The 13,190-nt window shown below is 33.4% G+C and overlaps 1 protein-coding gene across 4 annotated transcripts; it reads left to right on the top strand.

Moving 5' to 3' along the window:
- Window positions 1-534: 534 nt before the first annotated feature.
- On the top strand, window positions 535-6,493 carry LOC105031982 (eukaryotic peptide chain release factor subunit 1-3). 4 transcript variants are annotated; one of them, XM_010906294.4, is made up of 4 exons: window positions 535-686; window positions 4,344-5,803; window positions 5,932-6,082; window positions 6,153-6,493. In XM_010906294.4, exon 2 carries the CDS (start codon window positions 4,383-4,385, stop codon window positions 5,691-5,693), a length of 1,311 nt encoding a protein of 436 aa, XP_010904596.1. In that variant the 5' UTR covers window positions 535-686; window positions 4,344-4,382; the 3' UTR covers window positions 5,694-5,803; window positions 5,932-6,082; window positions 6,153-6,493. The 4 variants fall into 4 exon arrangements, with proteins under 4 accessions (XP_010904596.1, XP_010904597.1, XP_010904595.1 ...); XM_010906295.4 differs by having other exon boundaries at window positions 6,159-6,493; XM_010906293.4 differs by having other exon boundaries at window positions 5,932-6,060.
- The last annotated feature ends 6,697 nt before the right edge of the window (window positions 6,494-13,190 follow it).

Below are 13,190 nucleotides of genomic sequence, written 5' to 3' on the forward strand. Positions count from 1 at the left end.
AGATATCTTCGATGGTGAAATCTATTGTTTAATAAATTTATATGAAGAGAATAATAGGCTTTAGGGGAAAGGAAAAGAACTATATATAAATTATTGGGTAGGAAACTCCATGAACATATTTAATATAGTACTTGAACAATTAGGATGAATACTACTATTTTTCAAGACTAGATAAATAAATTTATAATCAACAAGTAACTAACATAAAAAAAAAAAAGAAAAAAAGCCCTACATTACCACCATCAATTATATAGGTAGCTGTGGGAATAAACACGAGCATAGATATTAGATAATGTTTATACCTATGCTATTTCAAACAAATAGGGAATGAATTTGATATATATATATATATATATTGTATCAAAAGAAAAAGAGAAATTGCTACTAATTTAGAAAGTATCCACCGCTCATCTCTATATCGCTTCTTGGTGGAGAGGTTAAATCCAAAAATCTAAACCCCGAATATCTTTCCACATCCCCAAATTAGAAAAAAAGGATCAATTTTGACATTTCCTTTTTATTAGAAAAGATAAAAACTTTAAACCGTAAGATCGACCATCCAACGGCTATCAGGCTTGGCTGACGCTTTAAGACGGACGCATCCCCCGCTCCCCACCCAAAGAATCTCTCTCTCTTTCCTTTCCCGACTCATCCGCGCGACACTGAGATTGCTGCAGCTCGCTCAGGTCCTCTCTTCCACCCAGACGTCTTGATTCTTACTTTTTCTTTAATTTCTCCTTTACTCTCCGATTGCTCTGTATGCTTTTCTACAATTTCTTGTTCTTATTAATTCGTGTTGCCAATTGATGTTTGGATTTCGATATGTTTCTCTCTGAAATTTCAATTTGTTTCTATTCGATCCGTATATATCTTTAATTTGCTCTAATATTTCCTTAGATCCATCATCATCTAGGACAATCTTTACTGCTGTGTCTTTTTTTCTCTCTCTTTTTCCTCTCTCATTTTTCTGTTGGGGAGGGGGGACCCTAGATGTGATTCTTATCTGCAAGGGTTTTTATCATTATACTGGAATTTGTGGTTATTTTGTGCTATGGTTTGTTTGATTCGGTTGATTTGCGTGAGATTTGTATGTAAACGCGGAGGAAAAGCAAATCAATAAATTGATGGCCTGTGATTGCATGTTTTAAATTTGGTATATTAATCGGTTGGTTGCGGTTGATTTGTGAGATAAAAGTGTCGGAGTTTTTTCTTTCCTGGAATATTGATGAGAATGCTATGGCTTATTGCTGCGAGTTCGTTAGAATAATCTGAATTGCGTGAGGTTTATTATGGTGAACGGAAATTTCTTTGGTAGAATTACATGTGTTTTTCCCCTTATAAAAGTTCGACGCTTAAAATTGTGTTTGCTAGGGAGCTAGATTACAAGCTGCACATGATCGGCATGATAGCAGCACCTTAGTGGACTATAAAGGCCCCAGTGAGGGCTTTATTGGCCCTTCTGATGCAACCTGGTCTGCCCAAATGTTGGTTAATTATCATTTAATAAGTTTATTTCTTTGATTGCGATCTGATTTTGATGGTATATTGCGATCTGCTGTTGGACATCCAAATGTAAAAAGGTTCCTAGTTGCTTTAGTTGGTCAGAGTTTTGGAAGAAAAGGATCCTCAAAAGACTAATCTGTGGCTCTTTCTTGGCAAAAAAGGGAAAATACGTTGAGGTGCTTGTTTCATACACATGAAAAATTCTCTGGGCCCAATAATGCTGGCATGTTAACTCAAAATTCAACCATCGTCAGTGCATCACATTAATATATGGAGTTGTGCTAATCCCCTCCTGCCATGTGGTTGGGAGTATTTTCCTGTGCACATAATAGGAGCCACATAGCATTAATTTTGCGTGGGCATGAGAGAGAGAGAGAGCCCGGTCAGTGAGGTTTAGCTGTCTTTTTTCATGGGTCTGGAGTAATCTTGATTATATCTCCCCAATATATATTTAGTTACCGATGAGGAAAAGGGTTTAGTTTGATGATTAAATGTTCATGTCTGCAGCAGTTTGACAGCCTCTGGACATGCAGTGGTACGATGTTCCTACTGTTTTGAACAATAGAAGTAGGAGAAGTAATGGAGGCAAAAAGGAGCTTGTTTGTTTGTTTTATTATTCTTGTGCAGCCAGTTAAGGTCATATACCCTGAAAAAAAGGGGTCAATCTTTCTGTCATTCTAAGGATTATATCTTTTCAATCTGTCTATATGCTCATATTGATGGATTTTACCCCCATGATGGATAATCGATAAGTTAATGTACATGTAGTTCATATTGTCAATAGTCAAGCTACATGGGTCAAAAACTTGAGGGGAAAGATTGCAATTGCTACTGAGCTTATGGTGTTTTCCCCCTTGTTCTTTTAGTTGATGAGAATGCTTGCATAATATGCACTGATGATCATAATTTACCAATTTTGAAGGTTGCAACAAATTACAAACCTTCCTGGTATTTTTGGATTATGCCCTTCAGTCTCGCTGGTATCTTACTGTTAAAATAACAATCTAGGAACACAATTCTTCTCTGTTCGCTCTTTCTGAATTTTGGTTAGAAGCTTTTTTTTATATCTCAGCATATACAATTTTTACTGAGTGGTTGCTAATTATGGCTAACAAATCTCATTCAGATGAATGCTTAGATTATTTTTTTCTAACTGTTGGCCAGCCATTGAGTTACTTGGGCAATATTTAATGCTCTCTTACTCTCTTAACATTTCCTCAGCTTTCTTTGCTCTTTCCTTATGTTTCAATTTATTATCATCAGTTTATTTTATTTTGTTGCAATGTTGAATTCTTTATTTATTTGTTGATAATTGTGCCCCCAGCTTTACTATTCGTATCATCACTATCTCTTAGGATCTGTTTAATTGCTGAGAAAACAAGAGAAAGAAAGTTCGGTGGGGGGGGGGGGGGGGTTCTTCTTTTCCATTGTTTGACGATAAAAGGAAAAACATTCAGAGAAAAATGAGAAGAAAAGAAAGGGCTCAGATATTTCTTCTCCTAAATGTAGTGATTTTGAAACAAACAAAAAAGTGGTTAAGGAAAATTCTACCAGTAATCTTAGTTCAACCAAATGTGAGATGATTCCCATTTTTCTTTCTTTTTTTAATTTTGTCCATTAATCTTCTTTTTCTTTTTTTCTTTCACTTCCTCAGCAATCAGAAACACTTACTCTTGCAATTCTTTTTTTCTTTCCTTTTTTTTTTGTGTGCCATAGCATACCAGCTTCCAATGGATGTTGCACACTTGCACCAGTACTCCACCAAATGCTTTTATTGTTAACCTTCTCCGACATATTAGCATTACACTCTCGGAGTTCATTTTCACTTGATATTTCATTTGATATGTTAAATGTTTATATTCTCTCCATAGTTCCACTAATTGCTGTAATTAGTCCTATACCAACTAAATATGCTATAATTGACTAATGAATTTTGCAGAATAATGCTCTTTTGTATAACCTGATACGTATGGAAATGCAGGATTTTGTAAGTGGGAAACTGATTGATAAGTGATTACTCACGTTTAGCCAAGAAACTTTTACTAGTATTAACGACTCAGTGGTCTATGGTTTCTAATTTATCAATTCTATCATATCTTTCTGGTGGCTTAACCATCAGGTTTAAAGATTTTGCACCAACTGTTCGTTTTAGTCTATCAGCCACTGCCAATATAAAATGGGTTTGAGCTTCTTCTTCTTCTTCTTCTTCTTCTTCTTCTTCTTCTTCTTCTTATTTTTACTAGTTAGTTATTAGTCTTATTGAGTCTTGAATCCTAATTCATTTTTTTGATCGAGTGCCTTTACAAATTACTCCTGCTTTTGTGAGAATCTTCTCACTATGATTGAGATCAATCCATTTGTTCATAGTCATGTGAGCTAGAATGTGAAGGCCTTGTCCAAATATCTCATACCATGTTGATCTTATCAATAAATGAGCAAAGGTCCATAAGAGACTCCAGTTTCATCATCCTAGATAAACAACTATCTTTTACTTAATAGTATTTTCCTAGATAATCAAAGATCTTTTACTTAGTAATGTGCATGTGAGCAGTAATGGGGCAACTAAAATCATGCTAGAGATGCTATCATTGTTATGTATATCACTGTGTTCAGTTTTATTTCTGCCATACGATCACTTCTTTAGTATGACTTGTTGGTGTGCTTTCCAACGTTTCAAAATGTGCATGACATGATGGGGCCTATTGATCCTTCAGGTGGCTGCTGTAGTTCCAAAATTGTCTTTACTTTGTTGTTCTGAACCTGCTTTGCCATGTCATATAATTCCTTATTCAGTTCATGTTGTGGCTTCTTAAATATATAGTATGCTCTGTTTTGTGCAGCTAGCTCTCTGTCACCTTCGTGCTATAAACTTTCTTAAAATGGCTGATGGCCACGAAACTGATAAGAATATTGAGATTTGGAAGATTAAGAAATTAATCAAGGCACTGGAAGCTGCAAGAGGTAATGGCACAAGCATGATTTCTCTGATCATGCCACCCCGTGATCAAATTTCTCGAGTCACTAAAATGTTGGGTGATGAGTATGGAACTGCCTCGAATATCAAAAGCAGAGTTAATCGACAGTCTGTCTTGGCTGCCATCACTTCTGCTCAGCAGAGGTTGAAGCTTTATAGCAAGGTTCCTCCCAATGGACTAGTTCTGTACACAGGTACCATTGTTACTGAAGATGGAAAAGAAAAGAAGGTCACAATAGATTTTGAGCCATTCAAGCCGATTAATGCTTCACTGTATCTCTGTGATAACAAGTTTCATACAGAGGCATTGAATGAGCTTTTGGAATCTGATGACAAATTTGGTTTCATAGTTATGGATGGAAATGGAACTCTCTTTGGCACTTTAAGTGGCAATACTCGTGAAGTGCTTCACAAGTTCACGGTTGATCTTCCAAAGAAGCATGGAAGAGGAGGGCAGTCAGCACTGCGATTTGCCCGCCTCCGGATGGAGAAGCGCCATAATTATGTCCGCAAGACAGCTGAACTTGCCACACAATTTTTTATTAATCCTGCTACCAGTCAGCCGAATGTTTCTGGGTTGATTTTGGCTGGTTCTGCTGATTTCAAAACAGAGTTGAGCCAATCTGATATGTTTGATCCTCGTTTACAGGCTAAGATTCTCAATGTAGTTGATGTCTCATATGGAGGTGAGAATGGTTTCAATCAGGCCATCGAACTGTCCTCAGAGATTCTTTCAAATGTCAAGTTCATACAGGAAAAGAAGTTGATAGGAAAGTATTTTGAGGAAATAAGCCAAGACACTGGAAAATATGTCTTTGGGGTGGATGATACGCTGAAAGCTCTTGAAATGGGTGCTGTTGAGACCCTGATCGTGTGGGAAAATTTGGATATTAACAGATATGTGCTAAAGCACGGTACTACTGGGGAAATCATTATAAAGCATTTGAACAAGGACCAAGAAACAGATCAGAAGAACTTCCGAGATCCTGAAACATCTGCAGATCTGGAAGTGCAGGAGAAGATTTCTCTCTTGGAGTGGTTTGCAAATGAGTACAGGCGATTTGGTTGCTCGCTTGAGTTTGTTACCAACAAATCTCAAGAGGGCTCTCAGTTTTGCAGGGGCTTTGGTGGCATTGGTGGGATCCTTCGCTACCAGCTGGACATAAGGGCTTTTGATGATCTGTCAGATGGAGAATATTATGAAGATTCTGAATAGCAATCAACCAACTTTGTATTACATTTGGTCCAGGAGGGTCCTGTGCTGGCCCTGCCTGCGACCGGGCATGCTCCTCAGGGGCTGCCAATGTCCTTGGAAATCTATGATCGGTTTGTAGCTTAATTTTTAGCCAAAAACATTTGCATTACTTAGCTTGGTCTTTTGTTATAGAAAATTTTCATCTGACCTTTGCTTCACTAATAAGAGTTTTCTTTATCCTTTCTTATTTTTGGCACAGAGAGAGTCTGGGCCTTAAGCATGAAGAAAAGAAGCATAATCATCAGCATTCAGAAGAGAAGATTGCAGCAGTAGACTGCATGGAAAAATCCTCATTGCCAGCAGAACTCTTCCTGCAACCAGTCTGCTGGTTTGTTCCCTTTGTGATGCATGTGGGTGGAATGAAAATTTTGAAGGGATTTTCTTAGTCTGCCTTATATTAAGTGGTTTTTTTTTGTTCAGGGGCAGAATAACAGATTTACAGGATTCAGGATGGGATCATTCATTTGTTGGCGTGATATATGATATAGAAAATTGAAGATTGCTTATCTGCCTGTTGCTGAGGCTTTGGTGGTTCGTTGCCTGCTGGTGCGTTATTAGGTTGTCTAATAGAAACAATTACATATGAAGTGGCATTCCTGCTGTGTATTATGCTGTTGTTTGCGTACCTACTGTTGTCTGGGTTTGAGGAGTTTCCTGATTTTGTTTTCACTACAACTGGAACAATTGCAGGTAGCTTGTGTTGGTAGAACCTGTTTATTTAATTAGTATATGTGCTGCTATTGCAAGCTGTTTTGTTTGCATCTGTGAATCCTCAGCAGGTTATGGTGGCATGTGGATTTTGTTGTTCAGCTTGACCATTTATCAGAACCGGAGTTCAGACTTGCTGAGATCTATTTGTGAGGTAGCTTTTTGGAGCCCAGATTGTTTATGTGTTAAGAAGTGGCCTTATGTTTAGGAAACACAGTTTGCTAATTTGTGGGGAGTCTTGGACCGATGGATTGTCCTTGCTGAATGGTGTGAAAGGCAGGGTGAAGTTTAGGTACTTCCCATGTAGAACCATCATGATGCTATCCATCGTGTATGGTATTCATTTTTCTGAACTGAGATGACTTCCATGAGTGACGCATGTCTTCCAACTTACAGGTTGACAAATATAGTTAGTTTTTGTAAATTTTGATAAACGTGCAACAACAATCAAAGCAACACCATATTTGGGGGTAGTGTCATAAAACCATATGCGTTGGTAGTGTGTAACCTGTCCTTGGGAAAGGCAAAGCTTAAAAATGCCTTATTAAGATCAAAAGTCCTAATCCTCATTTGTGTAATAGATATTAAATCTGTTGCTGGTATGTATGAAAATCCCTAGAATACTGAACCAGCCTTTTCCTTGTCTTATTCTATCTAATTAGAGAGAGAAGTCTCTCTGATACGAAGTTCCGTGTTTGTGGATGGCAAATTTAGGGAGTGCATGGAGACATAAAGTAAACAGGTTGGGGGGCGTATATATGTCAACCCGAGACCTGGGGATACGACCGCTGGAAGGATAGCGTCGTTTTTCCAGACCTCAGCAAATCTGGAGTTTAGGCGTCAGATGTTATGTGAAATAGTAGACATGCTGGATTCTGAACCCTGACAGCAAGGCTAGGTTTAGGTTTATGGTGTCCAAAGGTTTGCCATGCCTAATCTATACATCGGCCGAATTGTATCATACCGTTATGCAGTATAGGAGACATATCGGAGTATTGGTATGCTGAATTGGTCTTCATATCGAATGAACTGACATCATAACTAAATGGTATGGGTATGATGTAATAACTAGATGGTATGAGTATGAAGTCTGATATGAGACGGCGAATCTTAATGGTATTTGAAGCTTAAGCCTGTATTTAGATCCCATACAAATTGGGTATGGAGTATGTATTTACGCTCTAATGTGCTTGCTGCATAGTTTTCGAGCATCACTTCTGGATGGTACCTTTCTTGTACATATGTCAAGCCTCTAATGCCCTAAACCACTTTTTGAGCTTCAGGCCAGGGTTCTATCTCAACCATAGGGAGAAGCTGGAAGTGCGCTAGGTGCATGTGCCAGCTGATTTGGATTCTGTCTAGGATATCAATGAGTATTTTATTCATGTTAGAGGAAACCGGTTTCTGGTGGAACGGGTTCCTATTAGTACTCGCCTTTTTACCATCCAAATATGATATTTTTTAAAGGAATTCCAAACTAGCTTTAAATGTTCTTCTCTTATGTCTTATACAAGAATTCTTTATTTCGTCTCCCTTCTCTCTCCAAACCTCTCAATCTATGTGTATCAGAATTCGAAGGTCTTTTTCTAAATAATACAAAAAAAAAATTATTTACAAAAATAATTTAAAAGTTAACTTTTTTACCAAATAATGCAAAAGGAGAAAACGCCATTTTGAATGGCGTTTTCTCCTTCCACGTCATCCCTATTTTTTTTCACGATACATGACATTTCTAAAAACGCCATTCGTTTTCCATTTTTCCCACCCAAAAAAAAGAAAAAAATCAGGAAAGTATGGAAAAAAATAATTTTTAAAATTTTAAATTAATAAATAAATTAAAATTTTAATTTTGATTGAAATTTAAAATATAAAACTTTGAATTTGTAATTCAAATAAAAAAATTAATTTAAGATGATTTTTTTTCGAATTATTGTTTTTTAATAACAAATCAAAAAAAATTTAAAAAATAAAAAGTGCCATTAAAAAATCAAAATTTTAAAAAAAATGAGAAAAATAAGAATTATAATTTGAAATTTAAAAGAAATAAATTTTTTAAAATTAATTAAAATAAAAATATCATTTCAAATTACTTTCTCAAATTAAAATTAATTTATTTAAAAAATATTCGAAATAAATAAAAAAATAGCCTAAAAAAATTTCATAAAAACAGAAAGAAATGAAAAAAATAAAAAAGTTATATAATTATAAATTTGAATAAAAAAATTAAATTTTTAATTTGAAGTAAAATTTGATAAAAAAAATAAATGCATAAAAAAGTGAAAAAATGAGAAAAAAATGTGAAAAAAAGAAATTTAAAAATTAAATTTTTAAAAAATAAGAATTTTAACTTTAATTCAAATAAAAAATATAATTTCAAATTACGTTGTCCATTTCAAAATATTTTTTAAAAAATTATCTCAAGAAAAGAAAAAAAATATTGTAAAAAAATAAAAAAATATCCTAAAAAAGAAAAAAAATAGAATTGAAAAAAAATAGAAATTATAATTCTAATTGAAAAATAAAATTCATAATTTTCAATTTTAAGAAATAAAAATTATAATTGTAATTGAAATAAAAAATATATTTTAAATAAGTAAATTAATTTAAATATAATTGTTTAAAAAATATTTTAAATAAAGAGAAAAAATACGTAATAGAATGCCAAAAAGATAAAAATGGAAGAAAAGTAAAATTATAATTTTAAATTATAAAAATTATAAATTAAATTTAAAAAAAATATCATAAAAGAAGTAAATAAAAGAGAAAAAATGGTAATAAAATAGAAATTATAATTATAAATTAAAAAAAATTAACTTTAATTTAAATTAAAATATATCATTCAAATTACTATCATCATTAAAAAATTTAATAAATAAATTTTAATTAAATTTATTTATTAAAAAATTATAAAGAAATAATTAAATAAATTATGAAAAAAATTTAAAAAAACTAAAAAAAAGAAAAGAGAAAAAAAAAAAGAAAACACCGAAGGGAATGGTGTTTTCTCCTTTCCCCCCCTTCTTCTCCCTTCTCCCTTCTCCCTCTTCTCCCTCTTCTCCCTTTTCCGGCGTCTCTCCGACGGCACGGCGGCACGGCGGTGAGCTGCCTCCTCTCTCTCCCTCTTCCTCTCTCTCTCCCTCTTTTTCGTTGGCCACCGGTGTCAGAAGGTCGGTAAAAAAATATAAGAAATAATTTTGAATTTAAAAAAAAATCTAATTTTAATTGAAATAAAAAAATCATTTCAACTTACTTTTTTTCTATTTTTCGAATATTTTTTAAATAAATTAATTTTAATTTGAGAAAATAATTTGAAATGATATTTTTATTTCAATTAATTTTAAAATTTTTATTTCTTTTAAATTTCAAATTATAATTCTTATTTTTTTCGATTTATTTAAAATTTTGATTTTATAATGATACTTTCTATTTTTTTAATTTATTTTTTGAATTTTTTTGACAAGAATTTGAAATGATATTTTTCAATTAAATTTAAAATTTTTATTTCTTTCGCATTTCTTTCTCTTTTTTTTCTTTTTCTATGATATTTTTAATTTTTTAATTTTTTAAAATTTTTTAGACATTTTTAAAAAATAATAATTCGAAAAAAAATCATCTTAAATTAATTTTTTTATTTGAATTACAAATTCAAATTTTTATATTTTAAATTTCAATCAAAATTAAAATTTTAATTTATTTATTAATTTAAAATTTTAAAAATTATTTTTTTCTCGTACTTTTCTGATTTTTTTCTTTTTTTTGGGTGGAAAAAATGGAAAATGCCATGGCGTTTTTAGAAACGCCATTTTAAATGGTATTTTTAAAAACTAAAAATGTCATTTCAACCGCCGTTTCCTTTTTTTTTTTTTTTTTTCGGACGATGCCATCGTGAAAAAAATTAGGGGTGACATGGAAGGAGAAAACGCCATTCAAAATGGCGTTTTCTCCTTTTGCATTACTTTGGTAAAAAAGTTAAGTTTTGAATTATTTTTGTAAATAAATTTTTTTTTATATTATTTAGGAAAAGAGCTCCAGAATTCGAGGCAATAGATTCTAATATTCTTCTCCTATTCCCATAATGATAAGAAAATATCTTTATTTCATCTTTCTAATTTCTTCTCCTCTCTCCAAATCTCTCGATTTATGCGTACTAGAGTTTGAGGTAAAATTAAGGCTCTACGTGTTTGCAGGATAGACTAGGTTAGAGGATGGGGACATATATACTCTTTTCCGCTGGTTCCAATTTTTCCTATCGAACATCCTTTGGCACTTCTTGGTTAGGAGAACCTGAAAGTCGTCCAAAGAACTGCTTGGCTTTGTAAAGTTTAAATTCTTAGAAATGCTGGTAAATCATGTGCATCAATTTTGACATCATACATATCCAAAGTCACATGCAGGGCTTCCATTAGGGATGGGTATATTTATCACAATTGTATATTAAATCATATAGAGAGACCTATCAGTTAGGACGAAAGAGCGCTCTTCTTTTTTCACAGAAGAACTGCAAAATCTGAACCTCAAATGCACAAAAAGGCCCTTCATGATCATCTCTGAGATCATATTGAGAATGGCAGGTCAAAGCAACCAGAGAACAAATATGGATCCTTCACCAATCACGCATAAATCCTGGTATGTGATGTATTCAGATTGATGACCACAGAAACAAGCACTCAGTGGAAATCGCTATTTATAATTTCTGTTCTCTAAAATACTATAACGATAACTTTGACAGGGATAAATAATGTATGAAAAAGATAATTAAGACAATGAAAGGAAATGCAGCCATGATGACCAACCAAATATGAACTTTGGTTGGTTTGCCTGAGGGTGTAACTTTGATAGGTTATAAATGGATCTTCAAAAAAAAAATTGGAGCAGATGGCTAAGTTGATACCTACAAAGCTAGGTTGGTGGCAAAGGATTTTAAACAAAAATAAGGAATTGACTATGAATGAAATCTTCTCATCAGTGGCTATGCTCAAGTCCATCAGGATTTTACTTGCAATAACTGCATACTATGACTATGAAATCTGACAGATAGATGTCAAGACTGCTTTCCTCAATGAAAATCTTGAGGAAGAAGTCTACATGACACAGCCAGAGAGATTTATCTCAAAGGAGAGAGAAAATCAAGTATGTAAACTAAGAAAATCTATTTATAAATTCAAGCAGGCATTGAGAAGTTGGAACATCCGTTTTGATGTTACTGTCAAATAGTTTGGCTTCATAAAAAATGTGGATGAACCTTATATGTATAAGAAGACAAGTGAGAGTGTCATTGTCTTTCTAGTTCTTTATATTGATAACGTATTACTAATTAGGAATAATGTTCCAATGCTTCAATCAATCAAAACATGGCTATCAAATTAGTTTTCTATGAAAGACTTGGGAGAATGGGGCCAATAGCTAAAGCTGAGAGTAACGACCGAAGCCAGAGTCGATGGCTGAGGAATGAACAAAGAGCAACAAACCATCGAGGTAGGTCGGCAGCTGACGAGTGTAAGACCAAAGGTCGATAAAGGCCCTTCAGCGCCAGCAGAATAGGCCGATCAAAGACTCTTTCCACGGGTCGATCATGTCTTCGGCTACTACGAAATTACCTCCAACACACACGATAGCCCTTTTGTCCATAGAGATATCCCACAAAAATACATTTTCATGCTAGAGGTCCAAATTTATTTTTTAGCTTGAATATGGGCAAAACAAAGACATCTGAAGGTACATAAATAGTGATAAAAAAAATTTTTATCAAAAAATATTTCATGAGGAGATCTACCACCTAAAATAGGTGAGGAAAGTTGGTTAATAAGATAAGCTACAGTTAAAATATGCTCACCTCAAAATTGGATAGGTAGGCTAGCTTGAAACTGTAGTGCTCGAGCAACTTCAAAGAGGTGTCTATGTTTGCGCTCAACTACACTATTTTACTATGGTATGCCAGTATAAGATGTTTGATGAATGATTCCTAGAGAATCAAGATAAATTTGCAACTGATGGTTCATAAATTTCGTTCCATTATCACTCCTAGTCATTTTGATTTTACGAGATTGTTTACTAAAGCAATAAATTCTTTAAGTAAATAAAATGCTTCATTTTTGAACTGCATTAGAAAAAACCATGTGCTACAAAAAAAATCATCCACAATTGTTAAGAAATAACATGCATTGGTGTGAGATGGAATAGAATAACCTCTCGAGATATCTATATGAATAAGTTCAAAAATAAAAGAAGTAATAAAAGTACTTGTAGAAAAAAGAACTCTAGTCTATTTGGTTAGAGGACAGATGGTACAGGAATTCATTTTATTTTGAAAAGTAGAAAGAGGAATGGAAATATCTTGAGCTAAAATCTTTAATCTTAGAGTGGATGGATGACCCAATCAATTATACCAAAGACTCAATTGGGTATGATAAATTGTAGAAGTAAGAAAAATTGGACCCTTGTAGTAGGTCTTGAAAAACATAGAAGTCAAGAAAAAGAATAGTAATGCAATTATGTGTTTTAGTGAACTTGCTAATAGATAATAAATTTAAATTGAAAGTGAGAACACAAAGGACATCTTTTAACTCAAGAGAAGAAGACAATTTTACCATTCCTTTTTGGGTTATTTGAGCTATATCTCTGATAGGTAATTTAACAGACCGAGAAATTGGTAAGGATTTGAGTGACAACAAAAGATTAGAGTCACAGACAATATGGTCAAAAGCACCTGTGTTAATTATCTATATCATAGGTTGTGAGTTGAAAGGGACA

Source organism: Elaeis guineensis, chromosome 1 (assembly GCF_000442705.2).
Source record: "Elaeis guineensis isolate ETL-2024a chromosome 1, EG11, whole genome shotgun sequence".
Lineage (NCBI taxonomy): Eukaryota > Viridiplantae > Streptophyta > Magnoliopsida > Arecales > Arecaceae > Elaeis > Elaeis guineensis.